Source organism: Lycium barbarum, chromosome 8 (genome assembly GCF_019175385.1).
Source record: "Lycium barbarum isolate Lr01 chromosome 8, ASM1917538v2, whole genome shotgun sequence".
Classification (NCBI taxonomy): domain Eukaryota; kingdom Viridiplantae; phylum Streptophyta; class Magnoliopsida; order Solanales; family Solanaceae; genus Lycium; species Lycium barbarum.
The window spans coordinates 131,785,090-131,804,721 of record NC_083344.1 but is presented as its reverse complement, the minus strand read 5'-3'; the positions used below and the strand labels follow the sequence as shown (position 1 = coordinate 131,804,721).

The 19,632-nt window shown below is 33.5% G+C and overlaps 2 protein-coding genes and 2 long non-coding RNA genes across 4 annotated transcripts; 2 read left to right on the top strand and 2 right to left on the bottom strand.

Annotated features, from left to right (window-relative positions):
• The first annotated feature begins 1,493 nt into the window (after nt 1–1,493).
• Nucleotides 1,494–3,128, top strand: LOC132607521 (uncharacterized). The gene is made up of 2 exons (XR_009570299.1): nt 1,494–1,907; nt 2,485–3,128. It is a non-coding gene; the product is annotated as an uncharacterized LOC132607521 (long non-coding RNA).
• Nucleotides 3,129–10,775: 7,647 nt separating this feature from the next.
• Nucleotides 10,776–12,669, top strand: LOC132607520 (uncharacterized). The gene is made up of 2 exons (XR_009570298.1): nt 10,776–11,459; nt 12,026–12,669. It is a non-coding gene; the product is annotated as an uncharacterized LOC132607520 (long non-coding RNA).
• Nucleotides 12,670–14,733: 2,064 nt separating this feature from the next.
• Nucleotides 14,734–16,300, bottom strand: LOC132608372 (probable ribosome biogenesis protein RLP24). Its single transcript, XM_060322402.1, has 3 exons — nt 16,283–16,300; nt 14,977–15,239; nt 14,734–14,902 (listed from the first exon to the last, which is right to left on the bottom strand). The coding sequence occupies exons 1-3, from the start codon at nt 16,298–16,300 to the stop codon at nt 14,734–14,736; spliced, it is 450 nt and encodes a 149-aa protein (XP_060178385.1).
• A 1,976-nt stretch (nt 16,301–18,276) lies between these two features.
• LOC132605507 (putative germin-like protein 2-1) lies at nt 18,277–19,429 on the bottom strand. The gene is made up of 2 exons (XM_060318640.1): nt 19,253–19,429; nt 18,277–18,948 (listed from the first exon to the last, which is right to left on the bottom strand). The coding sequence occupies exons 1-2, from the start codon at nt 19,368–19,370 to the stop codon at nt 18,413–18,415; spliced, it is 654 nt and encodes a 217-aa protein (XP_060174623.1). The 5' UTR covers nt 19,371–19,429; the 3' UTR covers nt 18,277–18,412.
• Nucleotides 19,430–19,632: the final 203 nt, after the last annotated feature.

Here is a 19,632-nt window from a genome sequence, read left to right as displayed (position 1 = left end):
TCTAGGTAAGGGTTCAATTAGTCTAAAGGGAATGTATTATGCATCCTTTAAGACCCATTAACAATGGTTAACCGACCGGACTTATGTTATTTAATTAAGGCTAAAAATGTAGATGTAAATATTTAAATATTTAAGAAAATATCTTGTAAGTATTGCTAAAGTTATTTAAAGTAAAACTTGTAGAAAATAATAGTTGCATAAAGAGTTTAGTTAAAAATAAACTAAAAGAAGCGGGACATGTAATGTTTATATGTATTTGGAGAAAATGACTAAAATTTAAAAGAGTTATTTAATAAAAGTTTTAAAGGTTGTTTTAGACAAATATGTATTTCAAGTGTTAGAAAGGAACTAAAGTGGAAAAGTTATCCATTGAAACTTGTTTGCCTTTCATTTCTTAGAATAAGCTAACGTTAGTGTAAACTTTGTGACGTTTTAAACTTCTAAGATAGTAAGCATGAATTATGATTCCTTTAGCCAAAATATGTAGTCATGCTATTTCGAAAATCAATTATTCTAAAAAAATAAATATTATAGATACTGTAAATAGTTTAAAATATAAATAGAAGAGAATGTAATTTGTGGAATTAACTACCCCTTTTCTTGGTAAACAAAAAAGACACTTTCTCATAATTGACCATATGCCGCAATTGTGAGAAGACAAACAGCATGGGACCATAAACGGGACAAAAAGGGCAAGCAATAGCTAAGGAAAATTGTGAAACATGCTTATCCACAATTGTGCACATATAAAAATAACAAAGTGAAAGTAATCGGAAGAGAATTTAAGTTATATATATCCGGCCCTTCCCCGATCCCGCGTATAGCGGAGCTTAGTGCACTGGGCTGCCCTTTTATATTGAGATAATGTAGAAAGAACATGCTAAGTTTGATTTAATACCTTCTATACAACAATATATCCAATATAATTTCACAAGTGGGGTATGGAGAGAATGGTGTATGACAAATAATATTCAATTTTAGTGCAGTCAGACCTCTCTATAACGGCACCCGCATATAACAACACCTCTCTATAACAACCAAGATTTTTCGGAATCGATTTTTTATGTTATATTTTACTCTATAACAGCGTTTCACCTATAACAGCAACATCCAACTTTATAACAATACGCTCGTTGTAAAATTATCCCCCATATAACAACTATCTTTTTTTTTTGGTAATATAATAATTAACCATCTTTATAAAAATAGAATATCTATGATTACCAATAATAAGTGTAGAGATTTTGATCAAATATTTGATCATTTAATACACTATTTATGACAAAAAATCTCATATGAATATATATATTTTCATCATTAAACGATTTTCTTTTGTTATACAAAATGTGATTAAGCTTAGAATTTGACAATTAAAAATGAAAATTAGATTTTATGCATCATTTTTGCCTATAACAGCGAAGTATTATTTAAATGTTAATGCTGTTATAGGTGCATAACAGTCATTCTCTATAACAGCTAAAAATTTTCGAATCCGATGATGCTGTTATAGAGAGGTTTGACTGTATATGATATCGGACAGTAAGAAGAAATTACATGTTATTGTAATATATTAATGGTGTAAAGAATTTATACATGGTCCTTGCACAAAACTTTACTCCTTTGAAAATGAAAGCCACTGAAGACTAATGTCTCTTTCACTAAAAGTAAAGTCTTTCTTTACAATTCCTCTTTTTTTTTTCTTTTTTTTTTTCAGTGGTCAATGATTGCCCTATACAGTGATATATTGCTCTTTATATGTCACTGCTTGCCTTATGAAGAACACCACAATAAGACTAGCTATATACTTCAATTTCTTTGCTAATGGCTCTTTCATGTAGCTTAGTGCCCAAAACCATGCTAATATTTCCCAGCTTCAAGCCATGTCTGCTCAAGACAGTAATAGCCATGTGAGTTGACAACCATACCTCGTAGTATTTTCTTCCAAAAATGCATGCAAACATGCAACATTATATCATCTTTATTAAAGGAAAAATTCGTGAAAAATAGCTATTTACTGCATGAGATATCTTAATTTGTCGATCTTCGTTAAATTTTGGTGTCAACTCTTACCTTTGTTGTTAGAAAATCATCTCATATTTGCCTTTAACTAGACTAATGGAGCTCCAACCTAAAGTATAACGAACAGAGGTGGAGCTATAACTTCGGGTACGGGTTCGACAGAACTTAATAGTTTTGACTCAAACCTTATATCTGTGTTAAAAATTCTACTTAATATTTATATATTAATTTTCAAGAACTCAGCAAACTGTGTTTTCTGGAATCTGAATTCATAAACTCAAAATTCTAGTTAAGCCTTCGATAGCGAAGGATAACTCTTAACCATAAGTGAAAATATATATCGAAAAATATTTTGTATAGCAGAAGAGTAAATTTAGACAGTTTCCTCATTACGTTCATGTGATATATTTCTGATTGATAATATTTCTTCTTGAATTCGTTGGACTTTTTGTGTTTAATTTGCAGGAGATGCATAAATATAACAAGGAGGCCACCACCAAGGCCACCCATAAAAACTAAACCACCACAAAACAATGATTACAAAGACAAGAAAGAGACTACGATGACAGAGGAGAAGAGTAACACAAAGCTCCAAGAAGATAATTCAAAGATCAAAACAAATTAACTAGGAATCTTGTTTGTTAAAGATCATAATAAGTCATTTGTACTTGGTCTAAAGTTAGTCAAGTCCAAAATGCTTTTATGATTAGTGAAACTAGTAGCAAGACAGTGGTCCTTTTTCCTCCCAACGTATAAAAGTAGCATGATATTTTATTTTGTAGTAGATGCTTGTGTGGTAAAATTCACAAATAGCCACTTTTCAGCTCTTGTTGAAAAATAATTTTTCAATGTCATGAAGTTTCAAATTTCACAAATAAAACTTCAGGACGCTTGCATGGAGTTTCACCAGTAAAATTTGAAATTCCATGACAATGATTATTTTTCAAAAACATAACCGAGAAGGGCAAGTGAGGTGCTATTTCTACTGTGTGCTTGTATTGTCCTTCTATTTCCTATTTTTCTTTGGTTATCATGTTAGGGGTCTATTTGTTCGTGTACAAATTATGTGGGGATTGTAATATAATGATTGTAATGTGCTATTGTTATCATGTTAGGTGTCTCTACTTGTTCATTTGAAACTTTAGATATCTGCTATTTTATTTTCGAACTATGAATGTCGAAGGGAATGTTGTTGAACTTTCCTTATGTAGAGCATAAGTTAAAAAAATTCGTCTTCCTTGAGCAATATGATATGTTAGTTACCTATATACATCCGTAGTTGCTATCAACACAACTTTTGTTTGAGAGAAACGTAAATCGCAAACGATGGGAGTTCAGAGAAAATTTGCCCTAAAACTTATTTGCTATCTTGTCCCAAACTTTGGTCTAGTAGTAAGAGTATAACAAATGATGTGTGAATTAGGCACGTTTTGAACCCTAATAGCCTGGTATTTAAATGAAAAAGGATAGAGAAAAAACGGGTCCACTATCCTTTGAATTTTGAATAATGCTCCACTGCTCCTCGAGAATTTCTCCTTCATCGTTTTCTTCAAAATATGAGTACTATCAGCCATTTTGTTGCGTCATTGTTATCAATGGCGGATCCAACGATTGGATTTGGTGCTTTGAGATTGAACTTTATACACGCACAGCATAAGTAAAATTAGATCTACTATCTTTTCAACTCAAAAGATATCGCGTCCAAATTCTGAAATCCGTTACTATTCACAACGGTATCCGATATCAAAAAATAACCCAAATAAATGTGTTTATACAAGTTTTTGTTTTGCCATATTATAGTCTTACTAAACTCTACTTACAACGATGGAATATGCTCTTGCTTTTTGAAAACCAAAATCACGACTTGTCTTTATCGAAAAGTGTGGCACTTTTGCTTAAATCATAAAAGGAGGGCGAGGAGAATGAAGCAGAGTGGAAACTGAAAAAAATGCAAAATAATAACAGTAAAAGAAAGACTCATAAGTCATACTCCTCTGTTTCAATAAAAGAACGGAAAAGGGTCAAAATTATCCCTGAATTTTGAAAAATAGTTTATTTATACCCTTCGTTATACTTTAGGACCAATTATACCCTTACAGTTATACTATGGGGTCAATTATACCCTTATGACTAAAGGCTGTCACGTGGCATCATCCCAACCCTTCAAAATTATTTTACCCTCAAATAATTTTTTACCCACTAAAATAATTCAACCCGACCCGATTTTTTTTTCGAGCAAAAATAATACGGATACTTTTTCCAGGAAAAAAAATAAAAATAATTTCATATTATTTTTGCTGGAAAAAAAATTGTTGAGTTATTTTAGTGGGTAAAAAATTATTTGAGGGTAAAATAATTTTGAAGGGTTGGGATGATGCCACGTGGCAGCCGTCAGTCATAAGGGTATAATTGACCCCATAGTATAACTGTAAGGGTATAATTGGCCCTAAAGTATAACGAAGGGTATAAATGAACTATTTTTCAAAGTTCAGGGGTAATTTTGGCCCTTTTCCGATAAAAGAAAGACTCATAAGTCATATTCCTCCGTTTCAATTTGTTTGAACCTATTTTTTTTTTAGTCCATGTCAAAATGAATGACCTCTTTCCTAATTTGGAAACAAATTCACTTTATGAATGATTTACAGCCACACAAATTTTCAAGGCTTATTTTGAACCACAAGTTTTAAAAGTCTTCCCTCTTTCTTAAATATCGTGCCCAGTTAAATGAGTTTATATAAATTAAAACGGAGAAAGTATGTATTTTATATAAGAGAAATTCATTTAAAAAAAAAAAAAACGAGTGATGGCATTCTTGTCTAGCTTAGTGGCCAACAACAAACAAAGCTCCAAGCCTTGTCTGCTCAAGACTATTGCCATGCGACTTAACAAGTACCTTCTAGTGTTTTTTTTTTTTTTCAATTCACATCATGCAATTGTGCTGTCATTTATCTTCTTCTTCTTCTTCTTCTTTTTTTTTTTTTTTTTTTAATAATTGTGTGTCTTTGTCAATTTGCACGCACGACGATTAATTCCATGCGATATCTGTTACCTCCCAACAGCGCAGGTATCAAATAACGCTGTCCTCACCAAGGCTTGGACAGATGAGAAGAAAACACAAAATGATCTTTTCCCTTTGTTAAAATTTGAACCTGAGACCTCATGATTCTCAACTCTCACTTTATTTTTTTTGGTAACCAACGTAAATTACCATTAATAAACAAACAAAACATACACCTAAAGAGCACTCAATATCACTAATCACCTTCTAGGAAGGGTATTAAGAGTAAAGAGCCTCCAGTTGATCTCTAATTACATCAAGAATCTTTGTATCAGCCATCTACATTTGTAAGCTTTCCTAGATCATTTAACTACCTCAAGTGTATCTACATATTCCCTCATTATCTGTGTCACTACTGCAGTTGTATCTACATTGATTCCCTTGAAAATCTTCCAGTTTCTTGCTCTCCAAACATGATAAGTCAATGCTCTTCAACAAAGTTTTGGTTCATATCTAATTTTGCTCAATGAGTTTCTTTTTCTGTTAATGACTTTGCAGCATATCTTGACCTTCATAATTCCCAAATGATAATGTTGGGCAAATTGTGCTTTGAAAGTACAAGAGGGGTGGGGGGGGGGGGGGGGGGGGGGAGGGGTGAATTGTAAGCCTGTTAAAAAAATCTAGTCGACTACTGTTTGGTGTCAGTCGACTGATAGCGAGACAGCCTACACAAAATTATTAGTCCTTCGATTTGCACTAGTATAAACCACAACAAATAGTAAGAGTGCAGAATATAATATAAGAGCAATAAAATAAATGACATCAAGAATTTTTATACTGGTTCAGAACCAATGTGGTATCCTAATCCAGTCCCCTTGGGTTGTAAGGAGGTTATCTCTTTAAGCTCTTTGTAGTTTGAGTTGAGTACAGCCTTTGTGGTTTTCCTCGTTCACCACCAACGTTTACAAGGTTGGTTTTCAGTTCTCACCAACAACGAACAGGGGTCGGTTTTGACACGCTCACCAACAACGCACAAAGTTGGTTTTTCACTTGCTTATCAACAATGACTTTTTGGTTTTCACTCGCTCACCAAAGAAACGAACAATGACAAAACCTCTCAATACAAAGCCTCACCAACTATACTATATTTCTCCTCTCTTTTTTGTTTATACAGTAAATCACTCAGGATTACAATGCTTATGAAAAGTAGAGCAAAGAACTTGAGAAGGTTGAGACGAAAGTATAAGTGGCTGCGTGTTTTTCTTCTTTTAAGAGCTCGTATTTATAGCCTTTCAACTTGTTCTGGCTATTGCATAACCCAAGGGATTTTTTGAAGATTTTTCCTCAATCTTCTATGAAGCCGTTGGAGATTCTTCCATATTTATTTCTGCCAGTTGTTGAGATCTTTGATGTTCATATATAGTGATTCGGACTGATTTCCTTTGATTGCATGTTTGATACAATTTTCCTTTTTCAAACCTAGTGCTCGATCCTTCTTTGATTGTAGTGGGATTCACTTCAACGTTAGTCTTCGCGCCTTGTTCAGAATTTGGAATCTTTTGTGACTTGAACTTTTGATCTCATTCCTTGTATAGCCTTGTACCAACATTAATTTCTTGCCTTATGTAACCTTGTACCACCTGCTGTATTAACTTAGGATCAAATAGCATTCTTATTTTTTGTCACGTGGGTCCCTATAAATTTCAGCATCCTACACCTTGGAATTTTTGAATCGTTTGCCAATCAAATTGAATCTTCAATCAAATCTTGAGTAAATATTGTTTTTCCATCCAATGATCTATATGGTTAGCCAAAGAGTGAGAGTTTTTTATTGGCAGAGATACTTGGCATCTTGAATCAAACTTTGGACTTCTTCTAGCAACCCACTACAGATTCGTACTAGATTTAAATTTATTTATGGTCTCCTTGTCTTGTGGACTTTCCTTCGCATAAGGAATTTTATTTCCTTCGAATCATTGATTATAAATCAATATAGTATGTCCATAAGAGTATTACTCTTCCAAATTTGCTCCATACATAATGCTCCTTCTGAAATAAGTATCAAATTGATCTTGATCTTTTCCTTTTGTAGAATATTTCCCTTCCATAGGATCGTAGTAAATATTCTTCCCATAATTCTTGCACTTTGATTTGAGTAAGTCTTTTCTTCCACACTTTCTTCCGTAATTCCATCTCATCGTATCTTCTTTTCCATATTTGATTAGATCTTCACCAAATCCTTCTTAATCAAATAAACTTGTACCAAAAATAAATTTACCACAAGTAAATATTCTTTTATTAATAATTATGTTGATTTGTTATCATCAAAATTAATAGGTGAAACCTTACACCTAACATGCTTGACACAAGACATCGAAGAATTGTAAAGAGTTGATAATTAGCTTCTTTGTGGATAGATTTCCGTGATTTGTTCCCTAAATACCATAGTCGTAAATCCACATTCTGTCTGAAAAAAATCACCAAATTATGTGATCTAAGATAATGATTCAGCGCAATAAAATGTGAAGTAAGAATACGTGTATTTCCTTTGTTCTAATCTTTTTTATTACTAACAATTACTCCTTCTATTTCAAAATGTTTATTTTGCTTCTTTTTTTTTCAGTCTCTTGTTTTTTTTTTTTTTTTGATAACTTTTTAATTTTACCTTTTCATGTTAAAACCACAGGATTAAAATATTGTATTTACTTAACCATGACAAGATTCAAAAGCTTGGCCTACTCACTTAAATTTCGTGTCAAATCAAAATATTTTGAAAATTCATTAATGATAGTAAAAATAACTAATTTGGCATGCTCTAATTTGCTGCTTCCTACAATTTTAACTCGCCACCAGGTCTTCCACAATGGGGAGAGCTCGAGAATTATTCAGTCCACTTTGATTTTATTTGACGTTCGAGAATTCAATGGGTAACTGTCAATCTTGTACAGAATTCTACTGCTTCCTAAAATTACTGTTGCTCTTTCTAGGTCCTCAAATAGGACGGCGTTTTACCAGGTGATGTTCAAGCCCTCCCCCCTTTTTTACCATCTGTACTGAAAAATGTTTTAATCTTTTGATGCATTACCTGAATTGAGTATTTTATCTTATAATTTGAAATTAAATAAATTGTTCAATCTATTCTTAAAGGAGAAGAAGATTGTGAAATTGTTTCTATATTTCAATAATTTTTTTATGACAAGGAACCCGCAGCTGCTACTTTTGGGTAACACTGCTCCTGTGTAATAGCCCGCAAACCACACAGGAGAGATAACAGGCACTAAGCAAGACATGTGCGACGAGCTCGACCCAGAAGACACAAAATTAAGGTAGCACAAAGGACAATTTTGTTCTGAATTATTATAAATATATTAGTATTACCCAAAAAAAATTAAGAATATTAACAAATGTACAAACAAATGAAAATATAAGGAAGTTAAGCTTAATATTGCACACCATAGGGAAGTCAGTGTTAAAAGCCAAATATTTCTCTCTTTTTCTTTTTTTTCCCCTTTGGTTACTGGTATTAGTATGTATGTGAATTGTGATAGTTCACTTTTGGCCTGGCCGAATACTTTATCATTTACCAATTCAGTGATGGATTCAGGATTTTCACTGAGGAGATTTGAAAAATAAAAATGTGGTGTCTGAAATTTGAACTTGGAACCTCAAGGTGTATTTTGAACCTCCTAAATCACTATACCAACCTCTTCTCTTGTGTTTAGGGTATTCAAAATATATATATATATATATATATATATATATATATATATATATATATATATATGAACATAAAATAAATAAATACGTTATATATACCGTATAATTTTTTGTCAAAGGTGTTCGGGTGAACACCTCGGCGTGCTCCTCCGCCCCTGTACCAACTCCTAAAAGAGAAGGGAAGAAAGGGAAACACAGAAAAGTCAGCAAGTCTATGATATTTGATTATTTTCTCTTACCATTCATTGTTTTCAAAATAATTAAGAGGTGACTGGGCCAAAGAGTAATAGCACCATGCAATTTTTATCTAGATGAACCAAGTGAAATATTATAGAGTTTTCAGTCAACCTGAAGTCTACTCCTTTGCCTTTTCCTCTTTGTCACACTCTATTTTAGATCTTGTATTCATCATCAAGCAATTGTTGAATCTAATATTCTGACAGGAGAAGAAGATTCTGAAATTATTTCTATTTTTCAATTACTATTAAAGTCGCGTAAAGGACAGTTTTGTTTTTTTGGACTGGCTGAATAATAAAAGGAAATTGAGCTCAATATTGCACGCCATTAGGGAGGGAGGTCACTGTTAAAAGCCAAACATTTCTTTCATCTTTTCCTTTGGTTACTGGTATTAGTATGTGTATAAAGGGAAGCCCGGTGCACAAAGAATCCCGCGTTAGCAGATCTGATATTACTAAGTGTATGAGAGTTATTTTAGACTGCTGAATAATAAAAGAGAAGGCAAGAAGGAGGAAAAACAGAGGAAGAGAAGCACAGAAAAGTCAGCAAGTCTGGTATCTGATTGTTTTGCCTCATCATTCATTGCAATCAAAATAATTGAGAGGTGACGGGGCCCAAGAGTAAGAGAACCTCAGAGCCATGCAATTATTATCTATAGACTTTTCAGTCAACTTTGAAGTCTACTCCTTTCCCTTTCGTCTTCTTAATACACTGTAATACTCTGTTTCGGATAGGCTTTCAACTAAGAAAGTTGTATTCACTCTCAAGCTATTTTCTACTGATTCCTACTGGAAGCATTTTGATCTCCTGGCTCCTTGAATTGAAGAGGAAAAAAAAAAGGCTCCTGCTCCAAGCTTTCGTTTCCATCCTACCTTTGCTTCGTGGTAACTACGAAATCTAGTCGAAAACATCAAAAGGGGGAAAAAAAAGAAAGAACCAAATTAGTAGACTTAAGGCTTCAAAGGATCAAGCAAAGACAAGAAACTGCTTTTCTTTATTAGACTAGGCAGTGAAGAATTAAACTTACGAGACATCTATGGAAATCTCCTAAATTCGCCTCTGATTCTAAATTCTTCTTTCATTACATTTAATAGTGAATATCCTGTATCCGTATTAGTCATATGTATATAATAGTTGATTGTGAATACAAGTATTATAGTACATTAACATAAGGTCACTGCAGAATTCTATAAACTTTAAATTTTAAATTCACCTCTGATTCTAAATTTTTCTTTCATTATATTTAATATCGAATATGTAGTGTTATTTCTTATGCATATCATATTGCATTCTATGTCATTTGGCAGATTTTAAAGAATGTCTTTTGGAGAAGCTTTTAGAAATACATATATTTTTTTTTTTGAGTAATGTGGATTAAGATGATTTGTTTCATCTGAAAAATAAGCTGTGTTTGGATGGGCTGTTGACCAAAAAAATGAAAAATTAGAACCATCACAATCGAACCCGATGTTTCCAGGAAACAAATAGGAGTGGCTTTTCTTGGAAAACAAAAAAGACACTTTCTCAAAATTGACCACATGCCGCAATTGTGAGAAGACAAACAGCATGGGACAATAAAGGAGAATAAAAGGGCAACCAATAGATAAGGAAATTCGTGAAAGATGCTTATCCACAATTGTGCACGTATGAAAATAATAAAGTGAAAGTAATCGAAAAAGAATTTAAGTTATATATATCGAGATAATATATAAATAACATAATAAGTTTGATTTAACATTTTCTATATAATAACATATCAATGTATTTTCACAAGTGAAGTCCGGAGAGAATGGTATATGACAAATTATATTCAATTTTAGTATATGATATAGGATCGTAATAAGAAATTACATGTTGTTTGTAATATATTAATGGTGTAAAGAATTTATACATGATATTTGCACAAAACTTTACTCCGGAAATGAAAGCCTCTGAAGACTAATGTCTCTTTCACTAAGTGGTCGTTTGGTTTGAGGTATAAAATGAGTTATGCCAGTATTAATTTTTATACCACGTTTGGTATAAGGTATAGATTTATCCCGGAATTATTTTATACCTTGTACCAAACGTGATATAAAAATTAGTGCTGGAATAACTCAACTTATACCTTCTTAACCCATTTATACTGGTATTATTTTATACCATCTTTCAGATGGTATAAAATAATACCAACTGATGGGATAAATTAATCCCGGGATTGTAATCCCGGGATTATTTTGACTAGCAACCAAACGACCACTAAAAGTATAGTCTTTCTTTACAATTCTCTTTGTTTTTTTTTTTTTTCCTTTTCAATGGTCAATGATTTCCCTATACAGTGATATATTGCTCTTTATATATCACTTCTTGCCTTATGAAGAACACCACAATAAGACTAGCTAGATACTTCAATTTCTTTGCTAATGGCTTTTTCACGTAGCTTAGTGCCCAAAACCATGCTAATATTTCCCAGCATCAAGCCATGCCTGCTCAAGACAGTAATAGCCATGTGAGTTAACAACTATAGATAGTAGTATTTTCTTCCAAAAATGCATGCCAACGTGCAACATTACATCATCTTTATTAAAGGAAAAATTCGTGAAAATAGCTATTTACTGTATGAGATATTTTAATTTATCGATCTTCGTTAAATTTTGATGTCAACTCTTACCTTTATTGTTAGAAAATCATCTCATATTTGCCTTTAACTAGATCTGATGGAGCTCCAACCTGAAGTATAACGAACAGAGGTGGAGCTATAGCTTCGGTTACGAGTTCGACATAACTTAATAGTTTTTTACTCAAACCTTATATTTATGTTAAAAATTCTACTTAATATTTATAAATAATTTTCAAGAACCCAATAAACTGTGTTTTCTGAAATCTGTATTCATAAACTCAAAATCCTAGTTCCGCCTTTGATAACGAGGATAATTCTTAACCATAAGTGAAAAATATATCGAAAAATAGCAGAAGAGAAAATTTAGACAGTTTCCTCATTACATTCATGTGATAAATTTCTGATTAATAATATTTCTTCTTGAATTCGTTGGACTTTTTGTTTTTAATTTGCAGGAGATGCATAAATACTACAAGGAGGCCACCACCAAAGCCACCCATAAAAACTGAACCACCACAAAACAATGATTACAAAGACAAGAAAGAGACTACGATGACAGAGGAGACGAGTAACACAAAGCTCCAAGAAGATAATTCAAAGATCAAAACAAATTAACTAGGAATCTTTGTTTGTTAAAGATCATAATAAGTCATTTGTACTTGGTCTAAAGTTAGTCAAGTCCAAAATGCTTTTATGATTAGTGAAACTAGTAGCAAGAAGTGGTCCTTTTTCCTCCCAACATATAAAAGTATAATGATGTTTTATTTTGTAGAAGATGCTTGTGTGGTAAAATTCACAAATAGCCACTTTTTAGCTCTTGTTGAAAAATAATCAATGTCATGAAGTTTAAATTTCACGAATAAAACTTCAGGACGCTTGCATGGAGTTTCACTAGTAAAATTTGAAATTCCATGACAATGATTATTTTTCAAAAACATAACCGAGAAGGGCAAGTGAGGTGCTATTTCTACGGTGTGCTTGTATTGTCCTTCTATTTCCTATTTTTCTTTGGTTATCATGTTAGGGGTCTGTTTGTTCGTGTACAAATTATGTGGGGATTGTAATATAATGATTGTAATGTGCTATTGTTATCATGTTAGATGTCTCTACTTGTTCATTTGAAACTTTAGATATATGCTATTTTATTTTCGAACTATGAATGTCGAAGGGAATGCTGTTGAACTTTCCTTATGTAGAGCATAAGTTAAAAAAATTCGTCTTCCTTGAGCAATATGATATGTTAGTTACCTATATACATCCGTAGTTGCTATCAACACAACTTTTGTTTGAGAGAAACGTAAATCGTAAACGATGGGAGTTCAGAGAAAATTTGCCCTAAAACTTATTTGCTATCTTGTCCCAAACTTTGGTCTAGTAGTAAGAGTATAACAAATGATGTGTGAATTAGGCACGTTTTGAACCCTAATAGCCCTAAAACTTATTTGCTATCTTGTCCCAAACTTTGGTCTAGTAGTAAGAGTATAACAAATGATGTGTGAATTAGGCACGTTTTGAACTCTAATAGCCTGGTATTTAAGTGAAAAAAGGATAGAGAAAAAACGGGTCCACTATCCTTTGAATTTCGAATAATGCTCCACTGCTCCTCGAGAATTTCTCCTTCATCGTTTTCTTCAAAATATGAGTACTATCAGCCATTTTGTTGCGTCATTGTTATCAATGGCAGATCCAACGATTGGATTTGGTGCTTTGAGATTGAACTCTATACACGCACAGTATAAGTAAAACTAGATCTACTACCCTTTCAACTCAAAAGATATCGCGTCTAAATTCTGAAATCTATTACTATTCACAATGGTATCCGATATAAAAAAAATTACCGCATCAAATAAAGGTGTTTATACAAGTTTTTGTTTTGCCATATTATAGTAAACTCTACTTACAACGATGGAATATGCTCTTGCTTTTTGAAAATCAAAACTACGACTTATCTTTATCGAAAAGTGTGGCACTTTTGCTTAAGTCATAAAAGGAGGGCGAGAAGAATGAAGCAGAGTGGAAACAGAAAAAAATGCAAAATAATAACAGTAAAAGAAAGACTCATAAGTCATATGTCTTTTATATAAGAGAAATTCATTAAAAAACAAAAAAAAAAAAAAAAAAAAAAAAACGAGTGATGGCATTCGTGTCTAGCTTAGTGGCCAAAAACAAGCAAAGCTCCAAGCCTTGTCTGCTCAAAACTATTGCCATGCGAGTTAACAACTACCTCCTAGTTTTTTTTTTCTTTTTCAATTGACATCATGCAATTGTGCTGTCATTTATCTTCTTTTTTTTTTCCTTTTTTTTTTAAATAATCGTGTGTCTTAATTTGTCAATTTGCATGCACGACGATTAATTCCATGCGATATTTGTCACCTCCCAACAGCACAGATATTAGATAACGTTGTCCTTACCGAGGCTTGGACAGATGAAAAGAAAATACAAAATGTTCTTTTGCCTCTGTTGAAATTTGAACCTGAGATCTCATGATTCTCCACTTACTCACTTTATTGACCACTAAGTACACTCACAGTATAAAAAGCATTTACATCCTCAACTTATAAGTAACTTGAAAGCAAACTGTAACTATATATGGTAGCATTGATTTGGTAATTTAGAAAATACTTACTAGCCAAAAGTAAAATACATTGATAATATAAAAGTTCTTCACACTATCGGCGTATACAAGTTAAATTCTTATTCGAAATGCATGCAAACACGCAAGATTCTATCATTTCCTTCAATTTATGGGTTATTTCTTATTGGTTTATTCTGGAATTTGTTGGCTTTTGTGTGTTTGATTTGCAGAAGATGCATAAACATGTACAAGTGCAAGGAAGCCACCAAGGCCAACAGTAGAAACTAAATCACCACAAAACAACATAGTTCTTGATCAAAACGAGAACATAAAAGAGACTGTGATGGCAGAGGGGAAGTGTAACAGAAAGCTCCAAGACAATAATTCCATGGTCAAGAACCTTGCTAAAGATACTATTGTCTGGCTTTAGTTCTTGATCTAAAAATTCAATCCAAATTCAACAGAGAGAGCGCCTGTATCACTGATACAGTACAAGATCAGGACAGTTATATGTAATCAAAATGTTATACATACCATAAAAATAAGCATGATCTGATTGTGTTTTAGTTTGTATATGAAGCAAAATGTTCATTCCTCCATGGGATTTTCATCTGACTGCTTTGGCGAAACCTTGACCTTGATGGGCAGTGTAAGAGATGGCTCTTTGTCAAGCACAGCAGGAGCTTTGACCAAGTGAATGTACTGCTCGAGCTCCTTCGTTCCTTCTCTCTGCTCATTGGCTTTCTTTCCTTTTATCCTGTCCTATTTGCCAACTGATGTTAATAGCAAGAAAAGGCACATGATAAATAAAAATGAAGCACAGTAAGGAACCTCTTTTTAATATGTTTCGCCTCCCTGTCAACTTTGATTCTATCAATTTTCCTGATGGCCTTCAAAGTGTTCTCAGTTACATTCCTGTCATATCTCTCCAGCCTATTCTGCTTCCTCTCGAATTTAAATGTTGAGTCCTTCAAATAGGTAGTAACAGCAGGAAAGGAATTTTCAGTATCAAGCCAAGAATCCAGTGTCACTACTCGCAAGGTCTCCTTGTTTTTTTGTTTTTCTATTTTATGATGAAGTCTCACTATAGCAAGCTATAAAGTGTATTGCAAGAGTGTTCATATTTGTGACAGATTATTTAAAATATATATACTCTAACAGGTGTTAACGATCCAAGAATTCTTGTTATACATTTGTTCCACCCCTCAACCCTCTTTTTTAAATTCATGGATGTCGTCACGTCGTCATATCGAATCAATCGAACACACTTCTAACACATGTTTCTGGAAGACCCTATGATATATCACCAGATCTCAATTTTTCATGTATAAATATAACTAGCGTATCTCCTTCATAAAGAGTTTCCTTATAATGGCCATGAACAGTTGCTTCGAGGGTGGCAAATAAGGTTTTGTGTAGGTTATACAAACACCAAAACAAAAGGAAGTATGTTTGAATTAAAATTCTGAAAAAATATAAGATTTCTATCCATGCATAGTCTTCACATAAAATGATTACAAATTTTCTATGACCATGCATGCTTCCTATGATTTAAGTAAACTTCTAAATACATAGCTACCAAACTATCTTCATTAGGTTCACTATATATTCAGTAATTTTCAGTAGTTAATGTTTCCAAAAATATGTGATAAGAGTACACATTCTAAGTGTTTACTTCCCAACTTAATTTGAGACAGTACCATATAGAATCAAAGCAAATGTTTGCCAATAGTTCTATTGCTATAGAGAAAAAGTTGACATTACAATTTCAAGCTGTTGAATCAAACAATTGAACACATAGAATTAATACAACCAAACAAAGTGACAAATAATGTCACGACCCAACCCCGTAGGCCGTAACTAGTGCCCTACTTGGGCACCCTGACATACCTATCCATATCAAATCACATACAAATAGCATATATGACCATAACTACTATATGCCGTCTCAACTATATCAAACTGTATTAGACACATTTCAGCGCAAACATATACATATGCATATATCGAAAAGCCGGCAAGGCTATCAAATGTGTCAACAGCCGACAAGGCTGTCAAATATGTCAAAAGCCGACAAGGCTGTCAAATATGTCAAAAGCCGACGAGGCTGCCATAACGAAAGAGATCATACAAACACCTGTACAGAAGTAGGCATTCACACCCACGAATACGTCTACAGACCTATAAACAGACCAAACGAGTCATATGGCGGGACAGGGCCCCGCCGTACCCCTGAACGAATATATATACATACATAGCGAACAAAAATATATACCAAAAGATATGCTCTGGAAGGAGAAGAGCACTCCAACAGCAAGAGAGGGTGTCCTAAACCGGTGGATCACCAAACTGTGCGTTTGTACCTGCGGGCATGAAACGCAGCCCCCGAAGAATGGGGGTCAGTACGAAATATGTACTGAGTATGCAAAGCAGAATGTACAGAAAGTAACTCTGAGACATAAACGAAATGGAAGTATCAAACATAAGTGCAAATCCAACATATCAAAATTTGTTTACTTTCAAAAATATGCAAGTCATGCATCGGGTACAGAAGAATATGGTCGTCCACCCGTCGATGGCGCCATAACACAGCATAACACCAGAAAGTCTCAAATCTCCGTATCCCCGTCACATATCACATCACAACATAACTCCATACACAGCATAACACCAAATATAGGTGGAACCCGACGAGAGGTGTGAAGCGATCTCGTACTAAACGAAACACTTTCACTTTCCATAACCAAAATAACAGAAAGGCAACCTATTACTGCAATATTATATCTAGGCAATACTAATTATTCAACAGAGATCTGATGGACTGCTTGTTTTAAAAATTTGTCCCAATCCTTCAAGTTAATATAGAAATCGGCTCTAACGCTCTTACTTTGTCCTTCCCAATACTGATGTTGTAGTGTTAGTTCTACAAATATTTTTCCCTTTACAATGGGGATTTGCATTTTTCCAGCCAGTAACTCTGTAGACTGTAGTGCCTATGCCCAGGACACATAAAACAAAGATTCCAATGTGCCATATGAATCAAGTTATATCCTTTCGCAGATGAGGCCAAGCCCTTTGAACACCTCAACAGGCATTTATCACAGAATATATTGGGTAAAGAATTACTGAGAATGCTAAAGTTACAAAGTGTAATAATACAGCATACTAGTTTTATGTTTCTAGTTCTAGTTATGCCTTTTATTTACAAATCTGCCTATCATATCACAGGTCATATCAGGAACTATTTGGCAATAAAGCAAGAATACCAAACAAGTGTTCATGAACACTCTTTAGGACAAATATTACCATGTCAAAACGATTCTGAATCAGTCATATTTTCAACTTTTGTATGTTAATTTTTTATGATATGGTTTCGGCACGCAAGTATATGTCATGATGACTGTAAGTATTACCTTTTAAATGATTTTGTTGAACTATTTAGACGATGTTGCAAGCCATAAAGACGGATTCAAACATTTTGATATATACGTAAAACAATTCACATAAATTATGGTACAGTTTGTTGCAGAAGGCATCTGATGTCATGAAGACTACACAGGACAAGATGTTATCTTATGACAAAAGTTACTCATCATTATATTTAATTTGTTAGTTCTTCTTTTAGTCATTTTTATAAAAATTAAAAGCAAGAAATCCTATTCAGTGGTAACACCAATCTGGTTATGCTTGTTTTCACTCAGTTCATGTCATTTGGAGCAAGTGCTATTACCACAAGAATTGTTACAAGTAACCCCTTCAGTTTTAGATGCAATGGAACCAGCCAATTTGTGTATATAACAGTTCTTTTCCAATTAAGAGTTTAGCGTAGTGGTTTATGATGTCCAATAATTTCTTTTAACTGAGATCAAAGGGCTGTGTTAGAGTTTACCGGTTAGATTTTAGGCTGATTTTGAGGTGATCGCAGTCATTAGCAGATACGAATACTAACAAATTCGGTTCTTGGTATTTGAAAAGTTCGATTAACTCAAACTTATTATAGTTCCTCAAAAAAGGATCATCACTTGCATTGTAAACTACTTTTGCTAGTTAATCATGTCATCACAAAATGTTGGGCCATTCACACACCAATACACTTTCAACTTTCAAGAAATTAAACGACGAATTAATATATTAAAGTTCATACAACATAAATGCTCTAAAACAAATAGATAATCACACAGTAAACAAAAATAAATGTCTCACTCCATCATCATCACAGACAAAACACAAATGCTGTCAACATATGTCCTGGAAGTAAACTTGCTGCTTAAAATTTTGATTGTATCAGTGTGGCTACGCTTTTATCTACTTGAAAAGCCTTGGCAAGAACATCTGTTTCTATAGCTGGCTCCGATCCGAAAACAGCATTAGCAATGCTTATAACACCAGGATTCTGACTACTCAAAGCACCAATAGCAACAACATTTCCATATCCCACGTTCCGTTGGTAGTGAACAAGTCCAATAGGAAAAACAAACGTATCACCTTTTTTAAGGACCTTAGTAATAAGGCGATTTTCAGGATCTGAAATTACAAAACCAACTTGAAGAGAACCTTCAAGGACTGTGAGTATTTCAGTAGCTCTTGGGTGAGTGTGAGGAGGGTTAATTCCCCATGGTGCATAGTCAATGCGAACTAGTGAAATACCGAGAGTGTTCAGTCCTGGTACTTGAGCTACATTAACAGGAGTGACTTTAGAACCAAAAGTGTTTGATGTGTTTCCAGCCAAATGTAGGCCACAGAAAAAAAAGTCCTCTGCTTCAACAGACTTGGGATCTTTGCAAGCTAAACCATTTACCTTAACTGAAACAATGGAAAAATTACAGTGAGAAAATTCATTTAATCATTGATCTTCTAGTCCTAACATAATACTCCATCCTTTCCTGTTTATGTGACACACTTTTTTTTTAGTCCTTCCAAAAAGAATGACATGTATAAGGCCGCTAGTTTCAAAAGTTTTATAGTTACACAAATGTTAGACCACAAGTTTCAAAAGTCTTTATTTCTTTTCAAAACTCCGTGCAGATTCAAATTTGTGAATTGGAACAGAGGAGTACATAAGAGGAAAATTAAATTCTTATCGCGATAACTGATTTTTTTTAATTACCTGGGCTAGCAGGATCAGCCACACAGAAATCTTGCAATGGACTTGGCTCAAAAGCTAACACAACACAGCAGAAAGTTACTGCTATCAGATTCAGCAGGAGAAAGTACTGCTTAGCCATTTCAAGAACTGAAGAAGAGAATTTAGGAGGAGAAAATATTGGAAGAGAAGAAAGTTGTTTTTGGTGGGATGATATGATTGATAAGATAGTTTCCTTATATAGAAGATAGAAAAGACTTCATGCATGCAGAATTGCTTTAAGTTTTTGGTGTATAGTTTGTGTCATTTTTGAAAATGCCGTCCAAGCACACATGAAGACTTTGACAACTATTAGCTTCATTTGCAGTGCTTATGATATAATTTGCAGAAACAAGACAAGAATA